The sequence below is a fragment of the Manis javanica genome, chromosome 10, assembly GCF_040802235.1.
Source record: "Manis javanica isolate MJ-LG chromosome 10, MJ_LKY, whole genome shotgun sequence".
Lineage (NCBI taxonomy): Eukaryota > Metazoa > Chordata > Mammalia > Pholidota > Manidae > Manis > Manis javanica.
In genome coordinates, this window is record NC_133165.1 from 13696844 (window position 1) to 13710785 (window position 13942).

The 13942-nt window shown below is 36.1% G+C and overlaps 1 protein-coding gene across 4 annotated transcripts in view; it reads right to left on the reverse strand.

The window, feature by feature from the left end:
- TMTC2 (transmembrane O-mannosyltransferase targeting cadherins 2) overlaps window positions 1-13942 on the reverse strand; it is a 400347-nt gene that overhangs the window by 153037 nt on the left and 233368 nt on the right. For all 4 annotated transcript variants that reach the window (XM_073214780.1, XM_073214779.1, XM_073214781.1 and 1 more), the window contains 2 exons: window positions 659-744; window positions 9-193 (listed from right to left, as the gene is read on the reverse strand). In XM_073214780.1, the coding sequence (XP_073070881.1) occupies window positions 9-193; window positions 659-744 (271 nt within the window). The remainder of the gene's footprint in view (window positions 1-8; window positions 194-658; window positions 745-13942) is intronic.

A 13942-nucleotide genomic window follows, 5' to 3' on the forward strand; every position in this document is an offset into this window, starting at 1 on the left:
GGCCTAACCTCATAGTGTCCCTGCTCATGATAGAGCTTCCCCAGGTTGTACAGACAGCTGGTAACCGAGCTCTTATGCGCATGAGGATCCTTCAGATTTTCATCAGGGATCTCAGAACACTTGAGGAAGGCACGTCGCGCTTCCTCTGTCTTTCCTTGGTTCATTAGAATAATACCGGTGTTTAAATATGCAGCTGAGGGAAAAGAAGTGGAAACAAAAATGTGAGAAAATGACTCGTGCTGTGGATACGACAGAATTATCTTCACGTCCGTTTAGTTTCTGTCAATTATTTCTGATGTTAAAAGAAAACCAAGAAATGAAGACCTTGGGAACAAATATATATGGGAACAATAACATAAAGAAGTGCAGGTGTCACTGGAAAACATATGGAACAGTCTCTGCCCTCAAGAAGGTAAAAACTTCTTGAGTTTAAAATCTAGATGAATAAAGGCTGTATTTCTCTTACTACAAAGTGATAAACATAACAAAACATGATAAAATTGAGTGATGCAATTGCTAGAGGCTCATAATGTGATCGGCAAATATTCACAATTAGCATACAGTATTTTTTTTCTCTGGCAGACTGTAAGTCACAAAGATAATTTTCAAAGATAAAGCAGGAAAGAAGTATTTTTAAAAGAACTTAAATATTACTTACAAGCCAGTGTAGGCCTGCTCCCAATCGCCAGTTTGTAATAATGTAGCGCTTCTGCAAACCTGCTGTTCTCCTGTAGAAGTAACCCTCTGCATGAGGAAAATAGAAATTTGGAAACAGGACTGTATTACTATGCATCAAACCACAAATTTTTATTATATACTTCAAAAATAAAGAATGGTTAACAGGGCCATAAAAATGCTGACCTGGTACTATAAAATTAAATTCTAAATAGAAGGAAATGATTCCTCAGGAGAAAAAATACTGGAGAGGTATAAACTGCATATATGTTGCATTAGAAAGTATTAGGAAGTATTTGCAAAAAGCCCTTTCCCACTGCTGAACTTTCCCACCTCTCCAGTAGGCTTTTCTCTCCCACTAGAATTACAAGCCACCTGGATTTCTTCTCAGAGTCTGAACAGTTTTTCATCACTTCAGAAAAGAAACTTGTCTGCGACAGTAATATATGTATATTTGAACAGGATGTGTCTCCCACTAGCCACATTACTTGGGAAATACAGGTCCATAACTGCCTGAAAGGCAGAAGGTAATCTGGATCAAGAGGATAGAGAGTCAAAACTTAATCAGATGATAAGAGAATTAAAAAAAAAAAGACTGAAGATTATCCATATTATTTCCTTATTATTTGGATTTGGTCAAATTAGCCTGAACTTCAGAACACTGGGCAAATTTCAGTTCACTGTTGGAAGACACACTTGCCTACAGATCCCCAGATACCATGGCCTCCCTAGGAGGTCCCTGGTGCAGTGGCCACAGGGATCAGCTCAGCCATTTCAGACCCTGCCTTCATGACCTGACTGAGAATCAATTATAATCATGTCCATGAAAATACAGTGTCAGGAAACTGGACTAAGATCCCAAAGCTCTACTCTCTGGTGATCAGCAAGCATCTTACAGACAGACACCTGACACGTCTATTCTGTTGGGCCTGAATTCTGCTGTTATCAACCTCAAACTGCAGAGTCTACCTGCCAGCTGCTGAGACCTTTAAAAGGCTGGTAAAATGGACGTTTGGGACATGAGGAGTCTACTAATAAAAACTTAGCATTTTTTAGAATACTTTAAAATATTCAACTTATATTTACTGAGTATCACGGAAAAAACACCTGAAGTAAATCATTTTGAAATTAAAGTACACTCACGATGTCATCAACGTAAATTACCTTCACTACTTCTAATATTGGCTTACGAAAGTCTTTTGAACAGATCAGACAATTTCAAACCACAGCATCATTTTCATATACATATACACATAAACATATACATAAACATATACATATACACATAAAAATGTATATTCCTATACAATATTTTGAGCAACAACTGGATCCTGAAACTGACACACTTTGCATTCAGTGTGTTTCTCAGTGGCTGCGAACAAGAACAAAGCCTCCTGCAGCATTCAAGAGCTTGTGAAAATGTTCAGTTGTATTAAAAGTATGTAAATCTGATAAAGAAAACATTCACATAGTTCTCAAAAAAAGTAATAATATTCTTTATGACAATTTTATTGGTAAAATGTTTTTCTATTATTTTTACCTAAGCTGATATACATTACCTCATTTCAGAAACTTAACTACAGCCTTGATTGTCTTTATCACTTTGTTTTGAGAATTCAGCTCTTTTCCTCTGATACAAGGCTAATGGCACCCGAGGAGATACACCATCCAGATATTTAATCCTATTCTTCCTACCTTTCATAGGAGTTAAAGTCCTCCCAGGATCTCTTTTTATCCAGTATCTTCAATCACTTTCTCCATTATACTGTCCTTGCCTTTGAGACTATAAAAATGTTCATGTGCCTCTTGGAAGAGAAAACCCTGCCATCCTTATGCATTCCTGCATCCATATCCGCCTACTGCTTATTACCGCTCTTCCCTACAACGTCAGATTTCCTTTAAGAATTGCCTCTGGTGTATATGTCCAATAACTCAAATCACATATAACCCAAAATCCAGTTTAGGTTCTATTCCCAGAATTCCCATGAAATGTCATAATCAAATTTCTCCTAAGTGTCAAATCCCCAAACTGGTGTGCATATATGACCCACCCATTCAACTGTAGCACTTAGGACTATTTAACCCAACTTCCTTCCTGAAACTCTGTATTTTCTTCATTTCTAGGAGACCAGTCTATCCTAGTTCTCTTCTCTACTTGGAACCATCCTACAGAGAATGAAGAAAGTATCTTTTGAAGAAAATTCGTATATCCCTTTAAGAGAAATTGGTGTTTCTCAGGACTTTGTCTTTTTCTCCTTTCTTGATAAACAGTCTCTGTATGACATCATACATCCATGTAGCTCATGTACAATGCTGACTGTTCTCAATTCTGTAGTGGTCTCTCCCTTGACATCTAGATCTATTTTCAACAGCTTATTGAGCCAAATCAATCTAGGTGTCCACTGGAATGTCAAAATCAATGCATACAAAAATTGAAAACAGTGGCCCCCACTCAAAAATAGAGAGAAAAAGAAAAAATATCTCCTTCACAATCACATCATTGTTCACTGCAGTTGCTAAAATCAGAAACCTGGTTTATCATTTTTGACTTTTCACTTATTCTCATGATTCTGTGTTCTATAAAGTTTCCGAAGCCCACAATCCTTATTTTCTGAGACTTTTTACTCTTGTTTCTCCAGGTTTACCTTTATGATCTGTCAGAGCCCTTTTTATCTTTTCTGACACCTAAATAATTGCAATGGCCCACTAATTAGCCTCTGCATAATTATATTTGTAAAGGGCAAATATGCTAGGAGGCCAAACAAAATGAACATGAGTGGATGAGCACGTATCTTGGACAACATGCCTAAAGCCCATAAGCCTTGAAAACTAATGTATTCAGCCTCATGGGCTCCCCAGTGCTGATGTATTATACTCCTGTCATTTTCCAATTCATAAAATATACAAAGAAAAGAAAATGATAAATAGCATGATAATTATACCTAGACGATCCTATCCAGCCTGCTTAAGTCTTTGGGGAAATCTAGTCACATGGAATAATGCAGCAGGCAAGTCTCCAGGATTACGCACAATGTCGCTGCTTGAATTAAAGATTATCATCCTCTACAGCATCTGCATAGTCAGTACTGGAGTGAGTCCAAGTTAGATGGCTCTTGTGACTGACTTTTCATGGCTAAGGGTTTAACTGAGCATCAGCTATGCCCTGGCACACCTGCTGAGAATGAATATGACAGATGCACTTGCCTGTGGATGCACAATCTACTGGGGGAAACAAGTGAGAAAAGAAATGGTGTGGAAAATTACTCTGCTGAAGGACAGGACCAACACTGCCCCCACTCAAGAATGGACTTGGGAAGGTCCAGAGAGTCGAAGGCTTGAAGGTGCGCAGCAGTTGGCCAGCTGTAAAAAGTGTCTGCATCGGCCCCACTTAACAGGAATAAAGAGAGGTTTGCAGAGACTTTACCCACTAACTCTAGGTTTTGTGGTTAATAAGAGACAAATCCAGGGTTGGAACACAGTTCCTTTCATACTAAATCCCATATTTTTTCTAAAAGAAAAAGAGAAGAGGAAAGAGGTACAATAATTCAATTCTAAGTACAGGCATACTAGGTTATGTTTCCTTTTGCTCTAAAACTCTCCTGATTTTGTACAGAACAAACCGTGCTGATGCTCTATTAAGGAATCCAATACCATTTGGACAGCTCAAGATTAATTTGGGTTAATTCTAGCACTGGAACAATGAGCTTCCGTTACTGTTGTTTTCCACATTTACAGACCCATTCTGTAGTTTACTGAAGATCTGAGAAAAAGATAGAAACCCTTCAACACTGTAATGATTATGGTAATAATGATAGTAATAATAATAATAATAATAGCTCATTTGGTATTTACAGTTCAACAAGCACTTTACATGTATTAACTTAGTGATTACTCAACAGTAATTTTAGGAGGCAGGTTATTACTGGCCCTGTTTTACCGACGATAAACCTCAGATAAGAAAAAGTTCAGCAACATGCCAAAGGTCACACAGCTAGTAAGGAGAATGCTACAAATTCAAGCCCAGCAGTCTGATTCAAGGAGAACCTGTATTTTAATATACTATTCATACAAAAGGCTCTTCCATGATTGTTAAAAATTGATGACATAATTTGTTTACATGTTGATGTCAATTACATCTTCAGATATATATTAGAATATTTATTACTCATTAATTTTACTTCAGATATATATTAGAATATTTATTACTCATAGTACATTAATAAATCTATATTAAAAACAAGAACATACTTTAATATGAAAGTGTTTATATTATTATAAAGCATAATATAAAGCCAGAATCTAATGAGAAATAGTTTTGTTCATATTATGTGAAGTTGCATTACAGTTAGGGAAAGTGGCCCATGAAATACATTAATGTGAAATTAAAATATCTATCAGAAGAGAACCTGAAAAAAATGTTACTGATAACTAAATAATAAGTGATAGGGTCACTTTTATATATCTGTGTACATAGATATATTATAGCATTTTTAAATAGAAAAAAATATTTCACTTCTTAAATTTCTCCTGCAGTGATTTATCTTTCAGAAGTACAGTCAATGAAATTAAGAAGATAATAAAGAATATAAATTGGGGAAACACAAAATTACCTGTTTTAGTCCAAAGAAGAAAACATATATGAATATGTAAAGTACTATATGCACTTCAACACTTAAGTTCTAGAAGACCACTTTACTTCAAAAATAAAAAAAAAGACAAAATGTCCTCCCTGAATTCCTTTCAGCTTTTTTCTGATAATGGATCATATATTCTAGAATTACTAGTAAGTGTGTAGAATTTCTTTGCCTTGTAAAAGTTTCGACCATCTTTACCTCAGTTGCTCCTAACAACCCTGTCTTTGTATTTAAAATACATTTTGTTTTTAAACCTCAATAATCTAGACACTTGAAAAATGAAAACCAGTGAAATGCACGATAACAATGGATTGGACAAACATTAAATGTAAATAGGCATACTAATCCCCGGCTGATTCTGAATGTTGACAGAGACAGAAGGGGAGCCTTTATCTAGCACAGTGTTTCTTAATCAGGGGTGAAACCACCCTCAGGCAGGGGACACTCGGCAACCCTGGGAGACACTAATGGTTATCACAAATGGGTAGATGCTACTGGCATCTAATGGGTAAAGGCCAAGAGTGCCATTACATATGTAAATACACTGGAAGACACAAACCAGCCCTCCAAAGCAAGGAATTACCCAGCCTGCGATGTCCAGCCTGAATAGTGTTAAGGATCCTCACATCCTTGCCAATCACATTTCATGAACTATGTGAAGAACACAGAATATGAAAACACAAACTATAGGGCTTAAATTATTTTTCAATAAAACTATTCTATCATCATTTCTACTGACTTTTCATTTAAAAAAGGCAAAAAAACAATGGAATTTCCTATAAATTGAAAAAAAGCATGGCCTTCCCCATCTGTCAGGCATCTGAACAAACTGTCAGTGGCTCTTTGTGGTAAGACTGCCCTCTACACAGAACTGCTGAAACATACAAACGGTCAAGTAAAATTCTAGCAAAGGTCTTTAAAGAAGGTTGAAATCTGAGGTATTCAAAAGTAAATATTAATAAAGTACATTAGTACGTGAAAAGCACACTCTTCAGGAATCCATATTGCATAATTAAGCTGACCCATACACAGAACATGTGACACAGGATGGGGCTTACATAGTTATGCACCTTGAAAACCAGGGCAATAGTCAAGAATGGTAGCTTTCTCTTATTTCATTAAAGCATCATTTGTGGCACTCCTACACATAGTAAACATTGAGACAAAGATTACCAAACAATGCATACCTATATTTTGAATGAAATGTCTCATTGTTAAGACAGACAAGCAAACAATCACAATACAATGTAAAAAAAAAAGCATGAAGTGTTTTGGGGAACCCACAAAAAGGACACCTTCCCAAGATGACAGACAGATCAGGAGAGGTTCTTAGAAAAGTCACAAATGCAGGGGATGGAGCTCCAGACAGATCAAGTCAGGCATATGAAAACTCAAAGTTACTGAAGACAGCATTTTAATCTACCAGTAGCAATAATGACAGTTTGTCATGGAAATTAAATGACAGTCTAGATGGAAGCCTTTTGGAAACTGGAAGGCTAAAGACAATTTAAAATTCAGGTTATATTTTTGAGAACACTTCAGTCACTAACAGTTTGGCTATTCCCTGGGCAAAAACACTTAGTTATCAAAATAAATCAGATAACTTAATGTTTCAGGCAATGATTCACCAAGAAGTTTTTAATCCCTAAAGCCCAGTTGCAATAGTCCACCCTTACCTGAGGTTTTGCTTCCCAAAGTTGCAGTTACCCAAGGCCAGCAGGGTCCCAAGCAACCGATCCTCCTTTATGACCTACTTTCAGAAGGTCAACAGCAGCCTAATGTTCCATCACAGTGCCTACATCATTCACCTCGCTTCACCCCATCACACACGCATTTCGTCATCTTACATGTACAATAAGATATTTGGAGAGAGAGTGACTACATTCACATAACTTTTATTATACTATGTTGTTATAATTGCTCTATTTTATTATTAGTTATTGTTAATCTCTTCCTGTGCCTAAATTATAACTATCATAGGTACATATGTGCAGGAAAAATATAGTATATGTAGGGTTTGGTATTATCCATGGCTTCAGGCATCCACTGGGGGTCTTGGAATCTATCCTCTGCAAATAAGTCCCCTGTTGAAACTATAACAGCAACAGAAATATTATGTTTATCTTAAATTAAGACGTTTTTCTGAATTTTATTTTGTTTGATTATCCCTTAACATATGTAGTTACTTTGAAACAAACAATTTTTTTCCTAAGAGATAAAACATTATATATTTTAGATGTTCGATTTTTCCTAAGGTATTTATGCATCTGAAATTTCCCAACTAAAATTACTTAGCACTGACTTGGAGTCATATTTGAACCTTGCATTAATCCAAATTTCCAAATCAATTGTTCTGATTTAGCTAATGACTCTAATAATGATATTTTATATAATGTAACTGTGAAGTGGCATTGCATTTGCATTTCTTCTGTTTTTTCTTTTTTTTCCCCAAGATTTATGCTAAGTTTTAGGCTACAGCTTCAAAAAGACACTTAGGAACATGTATCTTCAGAATCTCTTATCAAACAAAGGTGATAACAGCAAGTCATCCTCGTAACACACAAATGCCCCCAAATCTTGCTTGATAAAATAGATCGGCAAAAATCTCAAGTGACTATTCCAGCAGTAAATGGAATCAAGGTAATTTTTAAACACTAACGAGGTAAATAAAATGAGTAAATTACTACTACTTGACTCAATCACAGTGATTCCCATGTTCAGAGTGACACAAGAGCTTGGAAATTAAGCACCTAATGTGCACTGGCCACTGAACACCTAAGAATAACCATAACCAATCAGGAAGCTAGGTTTGGCCATGTGACCAAATTCTGTCCAATCAGATGAAGGCACAGTGGCCTTTGTCTCCCAGAAAGGTTGGTAAAGAGAAGGGAGCATGTTCTCCCTGACCCTTCCTGTTTCCTGGTGATGTAAGGTGAAAGGGAAGTCCTGTTCTGACGACTGTGGAGAGCAAATCAGAGGGGCCCAGGAAACTGAGCCCTTCATGAAACTTTCCTACTATTCTGAGCTACACACACCTGGACTTTTTGTACAACAGAGAACACAATTTTAACTAGTTTAAGATGATGTTATTTTGGATTTCCTATCACTTGCAAATCAACCTTTTCTCAACTGATAAACTGCCATAAGCATCATTGTTTTGTTCTTATTTATTTTTTAACACTATAGTAAAACCATAAAATTCGTAATAGCAAATATGGCTCTCATAGAAAACTGCAAGGAGAACTTTTAATTTTACTTGAATGAATATCAAGTATGAGTTGTCTGGTTTTGAGTGATAGCCAGATTAGGCAATTGCCAAATATAAATATTGCAATTAAAATATTTAGTCAAAATTATGTAACTTAAAAGCCTAACAGGTGCATGAAACTGGAACTCCTAAACTTGTAGACACGAGTGGTCAGTTATCACTCTTCACCCAAAAGAGTAATGACATTAGTAGTATTTTTTTAATAAAAGCATTTTAGTTAATTCTTGCAATCCCCAAATAACTAGAAAGAAGAAAACTCACAGGAATTATCAAGTGAAATAGAAACAGGCACAATTTTCATCTTAAAAAAAAGATTCAGTGAGATATAAATGATTGAATTTGAACTCCAAAGAAGATACCAGAGACACAGATAGATATATTTTCTGGTCTCCTATGGTGATCATGTCACCCTAGGAAAACAGGTGTATTTGAGGACCAAGCAAAAGAATTCTCTCTATTCTCATTTTTTTCCTTCATATCATATACTCAACTTTCTCTTGTTTAAATTAAGCTATTTCAATTCAAGAGGTAAAAATGATATTTCTGTGAAGATGGCTTTTGGGTAGAGAAGCATATAACCTCAACTTATTAGGATAATACTTAATATGTGTGCTACAAAAAACATTAACTTAACTGGACCATACTGTTAAGTTTTTATACATGACTGTTATATACCATATGTACTGTGAGCAAAATAAGAAGATGTCTCCTCTTGACAAGGTTAAATTCTACTGGGAAGGATAACGAGTTGTTTCCCATTCTGTACTTTTACTGCATGAAGAAGAATGGAAAAAGAGATGGAGAAAAAGACAACCGCCATGTGCCATGTACAAGACAGATGCGACTCACATGGTTCTCTTACACAGTTCCCCAAAGCTGAAACCTGTTTCACTGGGTGTCACTGCATGGAAAGTGTCATATAACTGCCAGGTAGATTACAGAAAATGTAGTTATGCCTCTTTTATCTTTCTTTTGAAACGAAACTTTTTATTCATTCTAAATTGCATTTTGTTTAGACTTCGACAGTGAAATAAAGTACAATGATGACATCCTATTTCATATACAAGATTTTTAGTTTAAGCTGTCAAATATGGAACAGTAGACATCCAATGGAAATTATTTTTTTATATATACTTCAACTGCATTACCAAAATCCTTATCAATTAATATTAGAGGCAAAATTAGTAATCTGAAACTTTTATTTATTTATTTATTTATTTATTTATTTATTTATTTATTTATTTATTTATTTATCTCACTGTAGCACCATGACTTAAAAATACATGAAGTCTCCCTTAAATGGAGCATTCATTACAAAGTACTTTTCCTGAGTTAGAACTTGGACTTTGACATCTAAATAAAAGATATGGCCAGATCAGGCAATTGCCAAGTATAAATATTGCAATTAAAATATTTAGTCAAAATTATGTAACTAAATAAGCCTGTACAGCATATATAAGTCCATTTCTACTAATAACAGGTTCTGAAAAGATACTTCATGATTACCTTGAATAATTCTCTCAGTAAACCCTCAAAGATATAATCTCCATTTTACAAATAAGGAGTTAAAAAAACCAAAAGAGTTCCTCAACTTAAATCTATGCAACTAATAATTGTTGGATCTGGAACTCACAGAACTACACTGTATATTAATGTATTCATAATTTTCTTTACACCTGACTTCTGAATATATAATACAGGCTATATTTTCCCCTGCATGTCATATAATAATAGGTGTGAATATAATTTCTTAGTTAAAAAAGAGTACTTAATAGGAAGATGAGAATTAATATTGGATGGCTTTATGATAGTAATTTTTATATTCTTTTCATCCTTAATATTCATGATAAAAAACATTACTCCTTTCACTTTAAAGATATGAAAACTTCAGAGAGAGAGAAGCTAAACAACTTGCCAATATAACACGAGATGAGATCTGAATTTAAAGCTACCAGGCTCCATATCACTGTGCCATTACAACACATTGGCCCACTGGGAACATGTGCCTGATCTCAGTTTAAGCATTAATAATTGCCCTTTCTCTGGCTTATACAGCCAGTGCTTTTTCACTGTAGGAATCAACAAATTTCTCTTCGTTCTTTCCTTATTTATACATTCCCATTCCAATATATAAACATCTGGGATTTGCTTCAAATGTGGATAAAATACAGTCTCTAAAGCCAATCAACTTTACCAAGAAATGCATCAGAATCAATTGCATGATTATGTAACTTTGTGTGTCAACTTCACGGGATCACAGGGTGCCCAGATATCTGATTAAACATTATTTTGTGGGTATTCTGAGGGGTTGTTTCAGGAAGAGAGGAGCATTGCTTTCAGGTGACCGAGTAAAGCAGTTTGCCTTCCTGTTGTGGGTGAGTCTCATCCAAACTGTTCAGGGCTTGAACAACAACAACAAAAAAAGAATGGGAAGATCTGTTTTTCCCTGCCGGGGCTGGGACACTAATCTTTTGCCCTCGGACCTCCTAGTCCTCAAGCCATCCTACCTAGACTGGCATTGAGACCAGGCTCTCAGGCCTCCAAATAAGACCACCACTTCCCGAGCCTCCAGATTGCAGCTGGCAGCTCCTGGGACTTCTCAACCTTCATGACTGCAGAGTTAATGCCTTACAGAACATTAAATCTCTCTCTAATACGCATATGCTATTGGTCCTGTTTCTCTGGAGAGCAACCTGTAAAGTTACTCCTGTGTTCAAGTTACTTAAGTTACTCCTGTGCTCAAGACCCACTCACCTTCAGGGAAACATTTACCAGTGAGTGCAGACATAGTCCCACAATAGCATAGCCCTGAACAGTTAGAAACAGAATAAAATTAACAGCTAACAAAGTCTTTAGTTTTTATTATTATATAGTTACATCAAGTTTCCAGGCAGTTTATTTAATCCCTGCTATAACACTAGGAGATACCATAACGCAACGCTGCCGATGAAACATGAGCATTAAGCAATTTGACTAAGGTCAGTCACAGGGCTAACAAATGGAGGATTCAAATCCAATTCTGCTTAATGCCAAAGCCCACGCTCTTAAATGTTTCATGAAGCTGCCTCCATCGTACAAAGGTGGCACACAGCTAAATTTTTTAAAAAGGAAACTTTCCCCTCTTCCCCATGAAAACAAATAGTATTCTGGTAGGTCTGTATTTATTTTCAGGGATTATAGTCAAATCTCTTTCAAATGTTTTTCCTCATCCTCTAAGAGAATTTTGTGATTCAAAACAGAACAAAATTAAGAACTAAAAAGCACCTAACACAAATGAAAACCAACCACCAATGCTTTCATTTTAAATCTATATGCCACTTTGCTATATATTCTTTGCTATTTACAGGAAATACCCAACATGGATGATTAATAATGTAATTTCTTGAGGGAGAAACATTATCAACTGAATGGTGTACAGTCACTGAGGAGAACCCCTATGCTGGGTGGGATACAGGCATGGGCCAAAACCTGACCTGCTCAGTGAATGTCACAGGATTAGACTGTTAATGTGTTCACTCATTCAATTAAAATATATCTGGACAGTACCATTACAGAGATTTAATGACTAGCCAAAAAGAGACATCATTTAAAAAGCAGTAATGAAGTTGGTTGCAGGATGCTGTGATATGAAGCATGTGACAGCCCATAGCGAGAAAACCTAACTTGAACCAGTCTGTTCAGGCAGCTGGGGTGGGGGGTGGGGGTGGAGTGGGGGATGAACATTTGTGAATTCCACAGGACTCAACATACTAAAAAAATATATTACTAAAAAAAAAAAAAAAAAAAAAAGCTTCAGGGCCTGATTCCATCACAGATATGGTTATACGTTGGGTTAGAGATGTTCCCACGGGCACAACTGATTTAGTGTAATGTACTCACTTTAAACATAAATGTTCAACAAAGTGGGTGTTTTCTTTGTCCCCTAACAGCAGCACGCTAACAAAAGTCCATGGCAGAGGCAGTAAATTATGAAAGGGGAAAAGGTATCATGTGTCTCACAGACCAGCAGGAATAGGTGTTAGGTCATACAGGCAGTTTCTAACTTAAGAACAAGCAAGATGAATTTCAAAAAATGAAAGTTTGACTCTGTCATTTTTCCCTTGGAATAGATTCTGTGACCTAGAAGCAATTCACTCAGAGGATTATTCTGAAGTACTTGAAGCACTGAAGGAAAACCCATTTATAACGATGTACCTAAAACTGTCTATGCAGGTTTAATTTTGGTGCTGAGAAGGGGTATCCATTCCCCCAACTCTGGGATCAAAGAGAGCAAGGATCTATTTGGGGCAGCTGTCAGCATTTCCAGTCCCAGCAGCCGGCCCAGGAGGCAAATTAGTAGCTAACCTGGAAACAGGCAAAAAGACCTAGATGGGAGCCAAAAGATATGATTGGAATGATGGAAGTTTGGGGATTAAGGTGCTGGATGAAGAGAAAACTTGTGAGTATTTTGAGCAACACTTGGTTTAACTTTCTTATCTTTTCTGATCATTCCACCCTCATAGTTTATAGCGGTACTGGCACTGCTACAGAAAAACTTCTCAGCTCTGAATGATTCCCATTACTTCATCACTCTTTTTCTTTTTAAACAGGGACTAGAAAATGACCAACTTGCTTGTCTTTCACCACTGTAAGTTGTTGCTTTTGATTAAAGTCACCTCTCTTCTCCAAACGTACACGTAAGGTGGCTGAATATATACACTTTGCATCGCAGGTTTGCACCAATCTTTAAATATGTTCTTTAAAGATTGGAGGCATTTAAATCATTTTACTTCTTTATTTAAAAAATAACTAAACAAAGACACAAAGAAGGACATTATATAATGATAAAGGGGTCATTCCAACAAGGGGATACAACTATTATAAATATCTATGCACCCACACAGAAGCACCTACATATGTAAAACAAATGCTAACAGAATTAAAGGGGGAAACAGAATGCAATGCATTCATTTTAGGAGACTTCAGCACACCAAGCATTCTAAAGGACAGATCAACCAGGCAGTTAATAAGTAAGGAGGCAGAGGCACTGAACAACATATTAGAACAGATAGACCTAACAGACATCTACAGAACACTCCATGTAAAAGCAACAGAATATACATTCTTCTCAAGTGCACATGGAACATTTTAAAGAACAGATCATATACTAGGCCACAAAAAGAGCCTCAGTAAATTCAAAAAGATTGAAATTGTACCAACCAGCTTCTCAAATTACAAAGTATGAAACTACAAATTGATTACACAAAGAAAACGAAAAGGCCCACAAACACATGGAGGCTTAATAACATGCTCCTAAATAACCAATGGATCAATGACCAAATAAAAACAGAGATCAAGCAATATATGGAGACAAATGACAACAATA